Consider the following 16,222-nt stretch of genomic DNA (forward strand, 5'->3'; position numbering starts at 1 on the left):
AAAGCAAGGTTTATGGTTTATTCGGGTTTAAGCTCGGGCTCTCAGACCTCACCAATGCAACAGATCCATGCTGAGAGCCCAGAGTAAGTGAGGGTGGAGACTTTTATAGGTTTTAGACAAAGAGAGGAGGGGATACCAAAGTTACATTTTGGTTGGTTCAAGGAGTGCACGCACACCAACATAATTTTAAACTGATTGGATGTATAGGATGCAGCCTTGGAGGTTCCTTATTGGTGGGTGCTATTCTCAGGGCTGTGGAATGTGCTGACTGTTATCTGTGGGGCCAGGAGTCTCTGTTTTTACCTTATAGGGCAGTTTCATGTCCGGGCTTGCTTAATCTATAGTTTCCTGGAGTGGGGGGTAGTAGGAGGGGGTCAGGGCATGCCAGGGCATGTCTAGGCATGTCTAAAGCAGCAGCCAAACATTTTACAGAAGCTAAAAGAGCAATTAGTGGGGATTTGGAGGGATTGGGGGGTAGCGGGTGAATGAAGAGGGTCTCAGGGTTCTACAATAGTGAGTTCCAGACCAGCTAGCTGGGCAACAGGAAGACCGTGTCTCAAAAGGATAAAAAACAAAACTAAAAAACAAGCCCCAAAACCAAAAAAAAGAAGCAAAAAGTCAAAACAAATAAAACAAAAAAGTCCATTCAAGAGAAAAATCTTCTTCCTGCAGAGACATTGTAATTCTATTAGAAATACATGTATTTAGGGGCTGGAGAGCTAGCTCAGCGGTTAAAAGCACTGACTGCTCTTGCAGAAGACTCGGGTTTGAGTCCCAGCACCCACATGGCAGCTACATTCTGTCCTTAACTCCAGTTCCAGGGGAATCTGAAGCCCTCTTCTGATCTCCATGGCATTGCATGACACGGGTGCACTCACATATATGCAGGCAATACACTCATGCACATAAAATAAAAATAATAAAATATTTTTTAAAAATATGTATTTTATTTCTGTGTGTGTGTGTGTGTGTGTGTGTGTTTGTAAGAGGACAAACTTGTAGGACTTGGTTCTCTCCCTCCACCATGTGGGTTCTGGGACTCGAACTTAGGTTGTCAGACTTGTCAGTATGTCAGTATGTACCTTTATCTGATGAACCATTTCAACAGATTAATGGCCTGAAATTTTTAATTTTATGTGAATGAGTGTTTTTGTCTGCGTGAATATATGTGCACCACGTTCAGGCTCCCACCTGAATTTTTTTTTCTGAAATTTTTAATGTAGGTAAATTTTCAACCTTTTCTTTGGGAATTGTGCTTTTATATCTGAAGAACTTTTCTGAGGTTTCCCAATTAGGCTAGATTGGCTGGCTAGTGAATCCCAGGGATTTTCCAGTCTCTGCCTCCTCAGTGCTGGGATTACAAGTTTGTGTCATTATGCAGATGATTTGTACACAGGTTGTGGGGACCAAACTCAGGCTGTCTGGCTTGGTGGCAGGCGCTTTTACCCAATGAGCCATTTTGCCAGTTCAAAAAAATGATTATATTTCCAAAGTGCATCCATTTTTGGCTTCATCTTTGTCTTCCTCTGCCAGCCAATGCTAGACTTCCTACCTGGGTCCTTGTGCTTCCTACACTGAACTTTCTGTACCTTGGTCAATTTATTATTTTTTAAAAAAATATTATTTTTATGTGTATGAGTGTATTGCCTGTATGTATGTAAGTGCATCTATGTTGTGCAATGCTGGAGGAGGTCAGAAGAGGGCATTGAATTCCCTTGGAACTGAAATTAAGGATGGTTTGGTTTCTAGCTGCCATGTGAGTGCTGGGAATCGAACCCAGGTCCTTTGCAAGAACAGTCAGTGCTCTTAACTGCTGAGCCATCTCTCCAGCACATTAATTTATTCTTTTTTTTGTTTGTTTGTTTCGTTTTTGAGTCAGGGTCTCCCTGCAGTCCTAGCTGGCCTGGAACTCACTATGTAAACCAGGCTGGCCTTTATCTCACAGAGATCTACCAGTAAGCTCCATTAATTTATTCTTAAATACTGCTTTCAGGGCTTGGGATGTAGCTCAATGGTAGAGTGCGCTTGTAGCATGCATGAAACCCTGGGTTCTATTCTCAGCATTACAAACAAACAGAATAAAAGAAACAATTGTACTTCCTGGTTAGTTTTTGTCAACGTGACACAAACTAGAGTTGCCTGGGAAGAAACTTCAGCTGAGGAACTGTTTCTATCAGATTGACCTGTGGGCATGTCTGTGGGACATTTCCTTAATTACTAATCAGTATAGGAGGGCCCAATCCACTGTGGGTGGTGCCTTCCCTGTGCAGGTGGGCCTGAGCTGTATAAGAAAAGTAGCTGAGCCAGTCAGGAAGGGAGTGTTCCTCCATGGTCTTTGCTTTGGTTCCTGCATCCAGGTTCTTGCCTTGAGTTCCTGCCCTGACTTCCCTCAGTGATGGATTGTGACCTGGGAGTTGTAAATTAAAATAAACCTTGTCCTCCCCAAGTTGTTTTTGGTCAGAATGTTTTATCACAGCAATAGAAAGCTAACTAGAACAGCAATAAACCCCCCAACTTTCCAAAACAAGCACTTGTTTTCTAAAGTTTTTTATTTTTTATGATGTGTATTTGTATGGGGTATGTGCACTGAGTATTAGTGCCCAGAGAAGCCAGAAGAGGGCAAACTCAGGTCCTCTGTGAGAGCAGTACATGCTCATAACCACTGAGCCATCTCTCCAGCCCCTTGTTTTCTATTTTGTAAAGTTTGATGTTCCATTTATAGATCCTTATTCTGTCTGGAATTAAAAAAAAATTCTTTGACAGTTTCATACTTGCATATAATGTATTTTAAATATGTCCACCCCTTATCACCCTTTTGTATCCCACTCTTCTGGAACCTTTTTTCCCAGCAAGTTCCCTCCTATTTTCATGTCTTTTTTTCTTTTTTTTCTGTGACTCACTGAGTTTAATTAGGATTGCTTGCATGAGAATGGGTAAGGGGTTATTTATTGGAGCACGGGCAACTTACCAGTGGATATACCATGGAAGAAAATGATTTTTCCTCCTCCAGTAAGCATTAACTACTGGTAGCTCCTTAGAGAGGAGGGGGCCTTATGACTCTTTCTCCCATCTATGATGGAATGCTGATGGGCCCAATCATGTAGAAGTCTTGTGCAGGTAACCACAGCTGCTTTGAATTCATGGTCCTATGACTGTGTCATGTCCAAAAGACTGTTTCATAGCATTCCTCCCCAGCTTTTGGCTTTTAAATTCTTTCTGCCTCCTCTTTAGTGTTCCATGAGATATTAGCTGTCCTGTTTTAGGACTGGACACACTCAACAGTCACTTATTCTTAGCACTTTGACCAGTTATGAATCTCTGCATTAACCGCCACCCACTCCAAAAAGAAGCTTCTCTGACCAAGACTGAGAGCAGTACTAATCTATGAGTGTAACTATAAGTAGATTGTTTGACAATATGTCCAATTAATAAAATAACAGTAGTAGATCCCTCCCGTCCCCCCAGGGCCTATGACCACCCCATGTGGAATAGGCTTCAAATCCAGTCAGGATGAGGTTAACTAACCCCTAAGAGTCATGCCACTATTGTACCAGTGGGCATACCTCGCCTGGCAGGTCAGTATTGTAGCATGAAAAGTCTGTAGTTGGGTAAGACTGTTGACGACTCTTCTCCCCCAGTAGGCTGCATAGCACCTTCTGGCACTATGAAAACTTTGCAGGGAGGAAGCTTCCAGCTCAATTCCAGCTTGATTTCTGTATGTCCTACAACCAAAGTGAAAGTATGTGGTATCTTCACCAGTAGGGTCTATCATCTTGTTCTAGAGGGCAATAGCAATAGCTTATATTGTTTTGGGGACTCTGGGACCTCCTTGACCAATGAGAGGTATCCCATATCTGGCACTGGAATTTTCATTTAATAACCTATGACTGGAAGCTGGGCGTGGTAGTACATGCCTTCAATCCCAGTACCTGGGGGACAGAGGCAGGCAGATCTCTGTGAGTTTGAGGCCATCTTGATCCATATATTGAATTCCAGGTTAGCCAGGGCTACATGTGAGACCCTGTCTCAAAAACAACCCTCAAATAACCTATGGTTGGGCTAGAGAGATGACTCCATGGTTTACTGTTTTTGCAGAGGACCTGAATTCAGTTCTCAGCACCTAGATCAGGTAGGTGGCTCACAATCAGCTGTAAACTCCAGTTCCTGGGGATCTGACACTCTCTGGCCTCCATGGGCACCCACATATATGTGGTGTACATAAACTCATGTGGGAATATACACATACTTTTTTTTTTTTTTTTTGGTCTTTTTGAGACAGGGTCTCCCTGTAGCCTCAGCTGACCTGGAACTTGCTATGTAGACCAGGCTGGCCTCGAACTCACACAGATTTGCCTGTCTCTGCTGGGATTAAAGGCGTGCACCATGCCCTGCCTGAAAACTATTTTTTTAATGTGTGATATGAGGTAGGGATCATCCTTCCCTACATATTATAAAATTTCTCATTTTTATGCTCTTACCTATGTGGTATTTCATTTTATATAAGCTTCAGTGTATAGAAAGTGATGGGTATCTGCTATTGAGTTTCATTCATAGGTTGGCAAATATGGTTAACTAGTTTTTTTTTTTTTTAATTTCTGTTTTGTTCCTACTTGTAGAATAGTGTGCAGAGCCCCCTAATAAGTACTGCCTTTCAAGCCCCATAATATGTCCTTGTGTCCTCTAACATGCCTGGAATTTGTGTAGGCTGTTGCTGGGGCAGGGAAGGGTGAAGTCCTTTGCCACACAACGAGAAAGCTGTTTTCCTATTTCCTATTCACTGATGCCTCCTCAGAAGCTTTCAGCGTTTCTGTAAGAAATTTACTTTTTCCTTGAACTGAGTGAACTTAGTTTTAAGATTTTGTAGACTAGGATGTTGTTTTTGCTTAAATATGCTTTTTTCTTTAGTCCTAGAAACCTCTTATGTTAAACATATTCCTTGACATTCTTAGTTTTGTGTTGTGGAAGTGTATATTCTTTAGGAAGGGATTGGTGGGCTTGGTAATACCCGGACAACTTTAAAAGAAAACCGATGGCAACTGTCTTCTAACTCTTATCTTTCATTTTTTTCTTTTAAATCATTTCTATATCCAAAGATCCCTTCCAGGAGCTCCACTCAGAAAAAGAGAGGAAATGGTTAGAAAATAATTAGCTTAAGAAAAAGTGTAGCATAGTAAGAGTGAAGATCATGGGAGGAAGTTGGGTGGGGCAGCCACAGCCGGGAAAGAAATGAGACTGTGTTACTTACATGCCAGTGAATCTTTTTAATCTTAGAACTAATTTGATCTGAAACCAGTTATGCATATTTAAAAGGGGTGTGAATAACATGAAATGATTAACTCAGACATAATAGCATGATTTTTTTTCTTGTGCTAACACATTTCCTTAGTGTCTTCTTAGTGGTCATTTCTCATTGGCAATGATTTTAACAGTTTCATATTGGTGCTAGGCAATGATTATAAGTAATAGTTTCATATTGATGCTTGTTTCTTACCTGAAATAACTGAAACTAAAAAAGAGGCTCTTGTCAAAGGGTTAAAATGAAATTGCCTCTGATCATAACTGACTTAGAATCATTGACATGTTTAGGTTTATATAGGCAAAATATCCTGGTATGTAAAATGATTGAGGTGACGAGCATTCTGAGTTCTCTGTGTTTAGTTACTTTTGACTTCAGAACCCACATTCAGAGTTTGTGGGGGGGAGGGGTTAGGTTGTTGTTTGTTTATTTTGAGACATGGTCTCACTATGTAGCGTGGAACTCACTATGTAGACAAATGATGCGACCACACCTGGCTTTTTAAAATTTTTTTTGGTCTCTTTGAGATAGTCTCCCTGTAGCCCCAGCTGGCCTGGAACTCATTATGTAGACCAGGCTGGCTTTGAACGCCTGCCTCTGCCTCCCAAGTGCTGGGATCAAAGGCGTCTGCCACCATGCCTGGCTTTTTTTTTTATACATTTATAGTTTTAAATCCTTTAAAAAATATTTTATTTCTTTTATATTTATTGCTTGCATATGTCATATGTGTAAGTGTACCCATGTTGTGGAGGTCACAAGAGGGTGTCGGATCCCTTGGAACTAGAGTTGTTAGCCACCATGTGGGTGCTGAGAATTGAACCCAGTCCTCTGCAAGAGTGCTCTTAACCACTGAGTCATCTCTCTAGCCCCAGTTTTAAATTCTTAAATGATTTCTTTTTTTAAAAATATTTTTTGTACAGATGTGTGTGTTTGTATGTGCATGTATGTGGGTGGGCACATGCATGTGTGTGTGTGTGTGTGTGTGTGTGTATACCTGTGTGGAGGTCAAAGAATAGTTTTTGAGAGTTGGCTCTGTTTTTCCATCATTTGGGTCCCAGGGATCTAACTCAGTTGGTAAAACTTGATGGCAAGTGTGTTTATTTGCTGAGCCATCCTGCTGGCCCTAAATTCCTATGTGTTTTCATTTTAGCATCTCATAGCCTTCAACTGAAAATTTGGGCTGTTAAAATCATGCAATAATTTTTCAAGGAAGTAGAGATGGACTTGGAAATTTACTCATGCATGCCTTGTTTTCATTATATGATTACAAATTATCAGCTGTGCTGGGGATGCAACTTAGTGGCAAAACAGTTGCCTAGCATGTGCTAGGTCCTGGGCTAATCCCCAGTACTACAAACAAAAATTTATCAGCCCGGTATGTGGTTCATACCTATAAGCCCAATACTTGGGAGGCTGAGGCAGGAGGGCTACTTAGAGAGTTCAGGCCAGTAAGTGAGTGAGTGAGAGACCCTGTCTCAACAAAGCAACAACAATGAAATCTAATAAAGAAAATCTAAACAACCCCCCCCCACCAAAAAAAAAACCAACCAAACCAAACCAGGATTAAGAATATTGCTGGGTAGAGTGCTTGCCTAATATTTCAAAAGTCCCAACACTGGAAAAAAAGTCATGCTAGGAGAATGTGTTGTTGGTTGGTTATATTTAAGATCTAGAGGCATTACTTTTTTTGGAATAGTACTTTGATATTCTGGGTGCTGTGGACAGTTTTAAGCTGTAATTGTGAATGCCGGTGTGGTGGCTCATGCCTTTTATACCTGTACTTGGGAGACAGAGGCTGGTGGATCTCTATGAGATCAAGGCCAACCTAGTCTCCATAGTGAGTTTCAGGTCAGCTAGGGCTACAGGGAGAACCTGTCTCAAAAAGACCAAAAAAAGAAAAAGTTGCGATTGTGTTTATTGTAGAGGTGTTTGTATGAATCAGGTCAGTCTGGCTTTGCTTGACTGAAATATGATTTGATTCTGATTTCTGTTATATCTGTTTATATGTTATATAATAGATGACCATGTTTATGATAAGAGAACAAGCCATTAGAGTTAACTGATGATGAGTACAAACAATGATGTGTCTATTATAAAAGATGGAGTAATAAAATTTTTTTAGTTTAATTTAGTTTAATAATAATAGTTATTATTTTTTGAGTCAAGGTCTTACTATGTAGCCCAGGCTTGTCTTGAACTCCCAATCTTTCTGCTTAGTTTCCTGAGAGCTGATATTATAGGCATGTACCACCATGCCCAACAATAGCGTTCTTTTTAAAAATTTATTTATTTTGAGATAGCATCTCCCTGTTGCCTTCTGAATGCTGAGATTAAAGGTGTATGCCAGGCTGGTTGTGGTAGTGCATGCCTGTAATCCCAGCACTCAAGAGGCAGAGGCAGGCAGATCTCTGTGAGTTCCAGGCCAGCCTGGTCTATATAGTGAGTTCCAGGCCAGCTGGGGCCACAGGGACCTACCCTGTCTCAAAAAAAATTAAAATAAATAAATAAATAAAAGAAGGTGTGTGCCATCACATCAAGCTCTGTTTATTTGTAAAACGGTTTATTTTTATTGTGTATATGTGAGTGCATGAATGTATGTATGTGTACCATGTGCATGCAGTGTCTGCAGAGGCCAGACGGGGTATCATATCGCCCTGGAACTGGAGTCGTAGGTGGATGGTAAGCTGCCTCATGTGAATGTTGGGAACTGAACCCTGGTCCTCAAGAAGAGCAAGCGCTCTTAACTGCTGAGTCATGGCTCCAGCACCTAAAACTTATTTTAAAGTTTTGTTTACATTGTGTGTGTGTGTGTGTGTGTGTGTGTGTGTGTGTGTGTGTGAGCGAGAGAGAGAGAGAGAGAGAGAGAGAGAGAGAGAGAGAGAGATCTCTTTCTACCATGTGGGTGGGACCTGGGGATCAAAGTCAGGTTGTCAGCCTTGATGGCACTTTTATCCACTGAGCCATCTTGCTGGCCCAACAATAGAGTTCTTAAAACTAACATATATTGGGAGTAAAAAGGGATCTAGTAGTGAGGCACTGAGAAACAAGGAACAGGGAAGACAGTATTTCTGGTAGCCCAAGGAGCTTTGCTAGGAGTATAGTCAGATGAAGATCAGGGATCCTAGAGAGAAGAACCTTTCTGAGCAAAAGCTAGACTTAGTTGATGCCTGAGTCAGGCATCCAGAATTGAAAGATTTTAAAGTACAATTGGGCTTGGAGCTATAGTACAATGGCAGAGAGCACTTGCCTAGCTTGTACAAGGGGCCACTAAATAAATAAGAGAATAAACAAATAGGTCAAACTGCTCTAAATCTGAATGAATACATATTTTTATATAGCTGTTTTGTTCTGTGAAAACTTTTTGGCTATAAAGAACAGAATCCAGCTGGGTGGGGTGACAACACACCTTTAGTCCCAGCACCTGGGAGGCAGAGGCGGGTGGATAGCTCTCAGTTCCAGGCCATCTTGGTCTACATGGTAAGACCAAGAACAGAATTCAAGACCAGCTGCTTCAGTTACAGGAAGCTGATTGTTAGGAAACCTCTGCCTGTGTGTTGATTCAGGAACCAGAGAGCCCATAGAACACAATGTAAGAAACACAACATGATCCTTCCAAAGATTCTTCTATTTCATTTTTTTCAGTGATGCCATCTGCAGTTTTGTCATTTGCAATGATTCTTCCCTTCGAGGTCAGCCTATTATCTTCAATCCTGACTTTTTTGTGGAGAAACTCCGACATGAGAAACCTGAGATGTTCACTGAGTTGGTGGTCAGCAATATCACAAGGCTTATTGATTTACCTGGAACTGAGTTGGCTCAGCTGATGGGAGAAGTGGAACTTAAGTTGCCTGGTGGGGCTGGCCCGGCAGCAGGATTCTTCCGGTCTCTTATGTCTCTCAAGCGGAAGGGTAGGACTTGTGGATCTGAAGGGTAGTGGGTCTTAGCTGTTGATTGGACTTTTAGGCTTTGTGCTTAACATTTACACATTCACTGGGGACTTGTAATTATCCTAAAGCTTTTTTGTGTGTGTTGTTTTTATCATTTTCATTAGTAGACTCTTGAGAAATAGTAATAATTATAAAACTGCCTAGATGAGGAAATAATTAAGCCTGGCATGATGGTGCAGGCCTGTAATTCCAGCACTTGGAAGGCTTAGGGAGGAGGAGCTGAAGTTTGAGACTAGCCTGGACACATTTTGAGACCCTGTCAAAGAAAGAAGAAAGGGAGAGAGAGGAGGAGAAAGGGCAGGAGGGGAGGGGAGGAAAAGGACAGGAAGGGAGGGAAGGAGAGGAGAAAGACAATATATTCAGTGCCTGAGAGATGGCTCAATTAGTTTAGGAGGTTATTGGGACATTTACTGCTCATGCCCTGTGAAAACTGTAAAGTAATGGTTTCCAGGTGATTATTTTTTGTTTGTTTTTGAGACAGTGTCTTGCTCTCTTGCCTAGGCTGGTCTCAAACTTCTGAACTCAAGTGATCTTCTTGCCTTAGCATTTAGAATAGATGAGATTACAGGAATGCACCCCTGTGCATTTTTAAAATGGTATTAAAAAACAAAATAAAGTTATATAGTAGGATAGTACAATCAAGGAAGCCTGAAGAATTTTTAAAATTAAAGAAACTTTTTTTTTTTTCACTGCTGGGACTTGAACTCAGGGCTTCATCTGTGCTAGGCAAGCTCTTTGCCATTACATCCTTGACCCCTGAACTGAACTTACCTTTCTTTTGAGACAAGGTCTTACTCTATAGCCCTGGCTGGCCTGGAACCTGCTATGTAAATCACTTGCCTTTGCCTCTACTGAGATTAAAGGCATGTGTCACCACACCTGGCTCCTGAACATTTTTTTTGGGGGGGGCGGGGGGGTGTCTTTTTGAGACAGGGTCTCCCTATAGCTCCAGCTGTCCTGGAACTCAATATGTAGACCAGGCTGGCCTTGAACTCACAGAGATCCACCTGCCTCTGCCTCCCAAGTGCTGGGATTAAAGGCGTGCACCACCACGCCTGGCCTTAACATTTTTTTAATTGCAGTACTTCTCAAATATTTTCATACAAATGAATGCTTTGATAAATCAGGTTCCTATAATCATCCCCAAAAAGCCTTCCTAGAAATGTTATAGCTCTACTTTGTGTGCATATATGTATATGTATACTCATTTTATTTGAGAATTTTGGACATGTATGCAATGTATTTTTCTTTTTGAGACAGGGTCTCCCTGTAACCCCAGCTGGCCTGGAACTTGCTATGGCGACCAGGCTGGCCTTGATCCCATAGAGATCCATCTGCGTTGGCTTCCAGAGTATGGGTATTAAAGGCATGTGTCACATTGCCCAGCTTTGAGTGATTTTAAAATGGTGATTATGGGGCTAGGCAGTTGGCTCACTGGGTAAAGACACTGCTGCCAAAGCCTGATGGCCTGAGTTTGATCCCTAGGACCCACATGGTGGAAGGAGAAAACCAACCTCCACAAGCCCTTTGACCTCCACAAGTGTGCTCTGCCCACCCTTCTCAACACACACAAATAAATAAATGTAGAAAAAAAGTCTTTTACAATGATGGTTTTATACTATTGTGTGAAATCTAGCCCAGTCCTACCATGTTTTTTCAGAAAAAGGAGTAGTATTTGGATCCCCACTGACGGAGGAAGGCATTGCCCAAATATATCAACTGATCGAATATCTGCACAAAAGTAAGACTCCTTGATGCTTCAGTGTTCTTTGTTTAATGAATTGTCAGTTTTCCATTGAGAGCTGGCTGATCAATTAGTAGTTACCAATGAACTATCAGCAATGAAACTGATTAATAATTTCAGGTGGCAGATTTTAAAGTCTCTTTACTTTTGAACTTTGTACCACTCATCGATTTGCTTTATCCTTTCAAAGATATAAAAAAATTAGATAATGTCTATGAAATTATATTTACATCCTAACTCAGACAATTTTGGAAGAATTCCTTGTCCCTAAAGAATTATGACATTTATTCAAGGAAATATTGTATTCTCATCTTCAGAATTCTATGATTAACATACACTTTTCATCTAATTTCCATTTCAGTTTTTTTGTTTGCTATTTGAGACAGGGTCTGTGGAACCCAGGCTGATCTCCAATTCTCTGTAGCCTGAGGCTGGCCTTGAACTCCTGTTTTCCTCCCTAGTGTTGGGGATTGAACCTGGGGCCTTGTGCATGCTAGGCAAGCATGCTACTCGGCCAGTTCCCCAAAACCTCCATTTCAGTGTTTTAAATTTTATTTTTATTTTATGTTTATGAGTGTATTGCCTGCATGTATGCAAGTGCACCCTTGTCATGGTTTTCATATATACCTCAGGGGAGGGTCAGTGACTTGGCAGGACCATCGCAGTTTGAGTGAGCTCTAGGTGCTCAGGGCCCAAATATGCTCCAAACTGCCTTAGGAAAATTGGCACACCTACTTTTTTTTTTCTTTTGGTCTTGTTTTTGAGACAGGGTACCCCTGTAGCCCCAGCTGGCCTGGAATTCACTATGTAGACCAGGCTGGCCTTGAACTTACAGAGATCCTGCCTGCCTCTGCCTCCTGAGTGCTGGGATCAAAGGCATGCACCACCACACCCGCGGCACACCTACTTTTTAAAGGGTGTTCTAAAAGGTTTATGAAGGGAAAAGAGGTGTTTATACTGTGTACATTAGTCATGACTTCTCTTTTGTTTTCTTTTGGCATGTACACACTAAGCAGACCTGCGAGTAGAGGGTTTGTTTAGAGTCCCAGGCAACAGTATCCGACAACAGCTTTTGAAGGATGCTCTCAATAATGGAACTGATATTGACTTGGAATCAGGAGAGTTTCACTCAAATGATGTTGCCACCCTCCTAAAGATGTTTCTTGGAGAGTTACCGGAGCCCCTGCTGACCCACAAACATTTCCACGCACACCTCAAAATTGCTGGTAAGTATAGAAAGTGAGAAAGAGATGGAAATTATTTTGATCCACCAGCTTCTGTCTCCCAAGTGCTGTTCTTTTAAAAGTATTGTCTTTTGAGTAGACTGTATATTCACATGGTTCAAAATTGAGAAAGTTCCATGTATATGCAATGATAGGCTTCTCCTTGCCCTGTTCCTAGTACATGGTTCTTTCCAGAGACAGCCAGTGCTGTGCTTTCTAACACAGCCTTCCAGGAGGGTTTGTATACTACTTAGATGCACTCTTTTCTCCTGTTCATGTCCTGGTTGAGTATTACACACATTGTTCTGTGGTTTGCTTTTTTCACTTAGTGTATGTTGGAGAATGTTCTATTTTAGCTCACAGTCTCCTCATTCATATCTATGTGGTAGAGAATTCATTCTTAAATTGCACAGCTGTTATGCTGCCATAGGCTCTAAGTAAACACAGCATCAAAATTCGGGCCTAGTTTTCCACCCCTGAGCATTTCTTCTTTGTTTCTTTCTCTCTCTTCTCTGTCCCTCCCTCCATTTCTCTTTTCTTCCCTTTCTCCCTCCTCTCTCTATGAGATAAGGTCTCGCTATTTAGTCCAGGAACTCTTAAGTTTTCCTGCCTTGGCCTCCCAAGTGCAGAGCACCATGTCTGGCTTATTGTTTCTTTAAGAAAAAGAAAAGGTTTTTTTTGGGGGGGGGGGCTCTTTTTGAGACAGGGTCTCCCTGTAGCCCCAGCTGACCTGGAACTCACTATGTAGACCAGGTTGGCCTCAAATTCACAGAAATCCTGCCTGCCTCGGCCTCCTGAGTGCTGGGACTAAAGGCGTGCTCCATCACACCCAGCCATAAAAGTTTTTTTTTTCTTTTTAAAAAAGATTTATTTTTAATTATGTGTATGTGTGTGAGTCTTTGTGTGGATATGCACATATGAGTGTCAGTACCCGCAGAGACTAGAGACATTGGATTCCCCTGGAGCTGGAGTTCTAGGTGGTTGTGAGCTGCCAGAGATGGGAGCTGGGAACGAAACTTGGTTCCGTTGCAAGAGCAGTGCACGCTCTTAACCACAGTCATCTCTTTAGCCCTAAGTTTTTTTTCTTTTGAATAATTTTTACCACATGGTTTTTAAAAAGCTAGCTTTGGGCTCGAGAGATGACTTAGTGAGAAAAGCACTTGCCATGCAAGCCTGATGACCTGAGTTCAATCCCTGGAACCTACATAAGGTGGAGGGAGAGGACTGACTCTACCAAAGTTGTCCTCTGACTTCCACATGTGTACTATGGTATGCATGTGCCCACACTCAAATAGCATACACAATAATAAATAAATAATAGATAAAAATAAAAAAACAAATTGAATTTTAAAGCATCTAGTATGATGTGTAGTTTGGTTTTGTTTGGTTTGGGGCTGGGGTGGAGCCCAGGCCTTGCATGTGCTAAACGGGCATCCTGCCATCATTGAGCCACAGCAGCTGGATCTTTAAGTCACTTTCTTTGGTAATTTTGATGATAAAAATGAATAGATATTCCTAGTATGCATGTAATTTCACAATTAAAATTTTGGAGAATTAAGGCTTTAGATCTTTGAAAAAGGTTTAGAAAATACTGAAATTACTGTGTGAATGTGTAACGTGTCTGTTTTATTTGCCTTGTTGAGTTCTTCATTTCGGTGCAGTGTTTGGCATCTTCCACTTCACTGCTTGTGACTCACTGTAACTTAAGAACATAGGAAGGTGTTACAGTTACAGCTTTTGATATGCTTTGCTGATAACTGGAAGACATTTTTTTGTTTTCACTTTCATATCTACAAGGAACTTTTCTAGAGATATTCCCTGACATTCCTAAACCTGAAATTACTACTGAAACTAAATATCTTAAAATGCTTTTTAGTGTTTTAAGTGATCATTTTTTAGTCTGTATGAATTAACTTCAAGTGGTTATTGGTATTCTTTAAAATTCCGATTATCTGGGGCACTTGCATACATACAAACATAACATCCATACACACAAAATAAAAATAAATCAAAAAAAAAGAAAGAAAGAAAAGAAAAAGAAAATATGGAACTGGAGAGAGAGTTCAGCAGCTAAGAACATGGACTGCTCTTCTCTAGAAGATCCAGATTCAATTCTCAGCACCCATATGGTGGCCAACAACCATCCATAACTCCAGTACCAGGGACTCCAATGCCCTCTTCTGGCCTCTGCGGGATTCACACAACACGATACACTTACATGCATGCAGGCAAAATACTCCTACACATTAAATAAAAAAACAATCAAAACTAATTTTTTTAAAAAGAAAAACAGTGTAAGTCAAAAACCATAAAATACCATTTCAGATCTACTAGGATCAAAAACACTGACAATAACAGATATTGGCAAAGAAACCTTAAAAATATATATAGGTTAGCTTTTAAAAACAGTGCTGATACTTAGGACCTTCTTAAGGTGTTAACATTCTTGAATTTCATTTACACTTGGTTCTTTTATTCCTTCTCCTTCTTCAGTGGTGAAGAAAGGGGAGAATAATAGTAATAGCATTGATTTTTCTTGCTGATAGTTTTCCTTCCTTTCCAATAATTTCTTTTGTTTTCAAGATTTGATGCAGTTTGATGATAAAGGAAATAAGACCAGTATACCAGATAAGGAGCGGCAGATCGAAGCTCTGCAGTTGCTCTTTCTCATCCTCCCTCCACCCAATCGTAACCTGCTGAAGTTACTGCTTGATCTCCTATATCAGACAGCAAAGAAGCAAGACAAGAATAAAATGTCTGCCCACAACCTTGCCCTTATGTTTGCACCCCATGTCTTATGGCCAAAAAATGTGAGCATTGAGGGGAAGAGTTAAGAGGTTTTCCTGGGCTGGGTCCCTTCTGTACACTGTACACTAGGGAGGTTATTAAGGGTCCAAGGTCCAGTCTTCATCTTTATGAGGTTAGGAACTTGTTTTATTAGTTCACTCAAGAGTCATCAAAACTGAGGAACCTGGTTCCTGTAATCTAAATTATTTATAAATCAGTCTCTGGCACTTGTTAGTGGAAAGTCTCTGTGGAAACTTATAGCTACTAAAGAAGCTGCAATGCTTGTTTTTGTTAGCCAGTATGAATTCTTTCTTAATAGGAATTCTCCTTGGAAAATGAAATTAATTTTTAAAGATTGAAGAATCAATTCAAATTTCTGAAGATTTAGGACAGAATGATGTGAGCTTATGGGATATGGTCACTAGGCTTTATATGAGATGACAGAGCAGTCCTAACTGTTCGAACATTTTTATTTCCCATACAGTTAGATTTCTTTCATAAAGCTGAATGTGCTTCTTACTGAGACTTATCAGTGGCTTACAAAAAAAATAAGCAAATGTTGGACCTAGACACACAGATTCCTGCCTATTCATAGTATAAGTTTTATGCTATGGTGGGATTGTGAGCCAGCATACCTGGGTTGAAAGCTTAAGTCACTAATGTTACCTGTTGCCTTATCCTTTCTATGTTAACTAGGCATATAGTGGTTGTTACCAATTATCTCATAAGTTGTTGGAAAGACAATAGAAATAGATATGTTATAGTTAACTCATAAAAGATTTTTGAAATGATCAGAAATGAAAAAAGGGGGCTGGAGAGATAGCTCAGCGGTTAAGAACACTGATTGTTTTTGCAGAAGACCTGGGTTCGAATCCCAGCACCCACATGGCAGCTAACAACTGTCTGTAACTCCAGTTCCCGGGGATCCAACTGCCTCTTCTGTCCTCCGAGGGCATTGCATGACACAGGTGCACTTACCTACATGCAGGCAATACACATTAAAAAAATAAATAAATAAAATAAACACACTCTTACCTTAAAAATACAGCCATGCATTACTAGTTGTAACCAACATGGCCACAACACTGTTTCTTTGGAACACAGGCTAAACCATAGAGTGCCCAAGATTAACTCGTATACTCCACAAATATTTCCTGGGCCTGTTATGAACCCAGAACATATTCCTGAGGCTGCAATAATCCCTGCCCTGTATGTCTCCATCATG

The 16,222-nt window shown here is 40.8% G+C and overlaps 1 protein-coding gene across 1 annotated transcript in view; it reads left to right on the forward strand.

Moving 5' to 3' along the window:
- The window catches only part of Arhgap19 (Rho GTPase activating protein 19), a 67,538-nt gene that overhangs the window by 13,237 nt on the left and 38,079 nt on the right, over positions 1-16,222 (forward strand). Inside the window, exons 2-5 of the mRNA XM_029563045.1 lie at positions 8,939-9,204; positions 10,904-10,984; positions 12,004-12,213; positions 14,794-15,020. Coding sequence (XP_029418905.1) covers positions 8,939-9,204; positions 10,904-10,984; positions 12,004-12,213; positions 14,794-15,020 — 784 coding nt within the window. The remainder of the gene's footprint in view (positions 1-8,938; positions 9,205-10,903; positions 10,985-12,003; positions 12,214-14,793; positions 15,021-16,222) is intronic.

This window comes from Nannospalax galili, unplaced genomic scaffold (assembly GCF_000622305.1).
Source record: "Nannospalax galili isolate Female #2095 unplaced genomic scaffold, S.galili_v1.0 scaffold875, whole genome shotgun sequence".
NCBI classification, from domain to species: Eukaryota; Metazoa; Chordata; class Mammalia; order Rodentia; family Spalacidae; genus Nannospalax; species Nannospalax galili.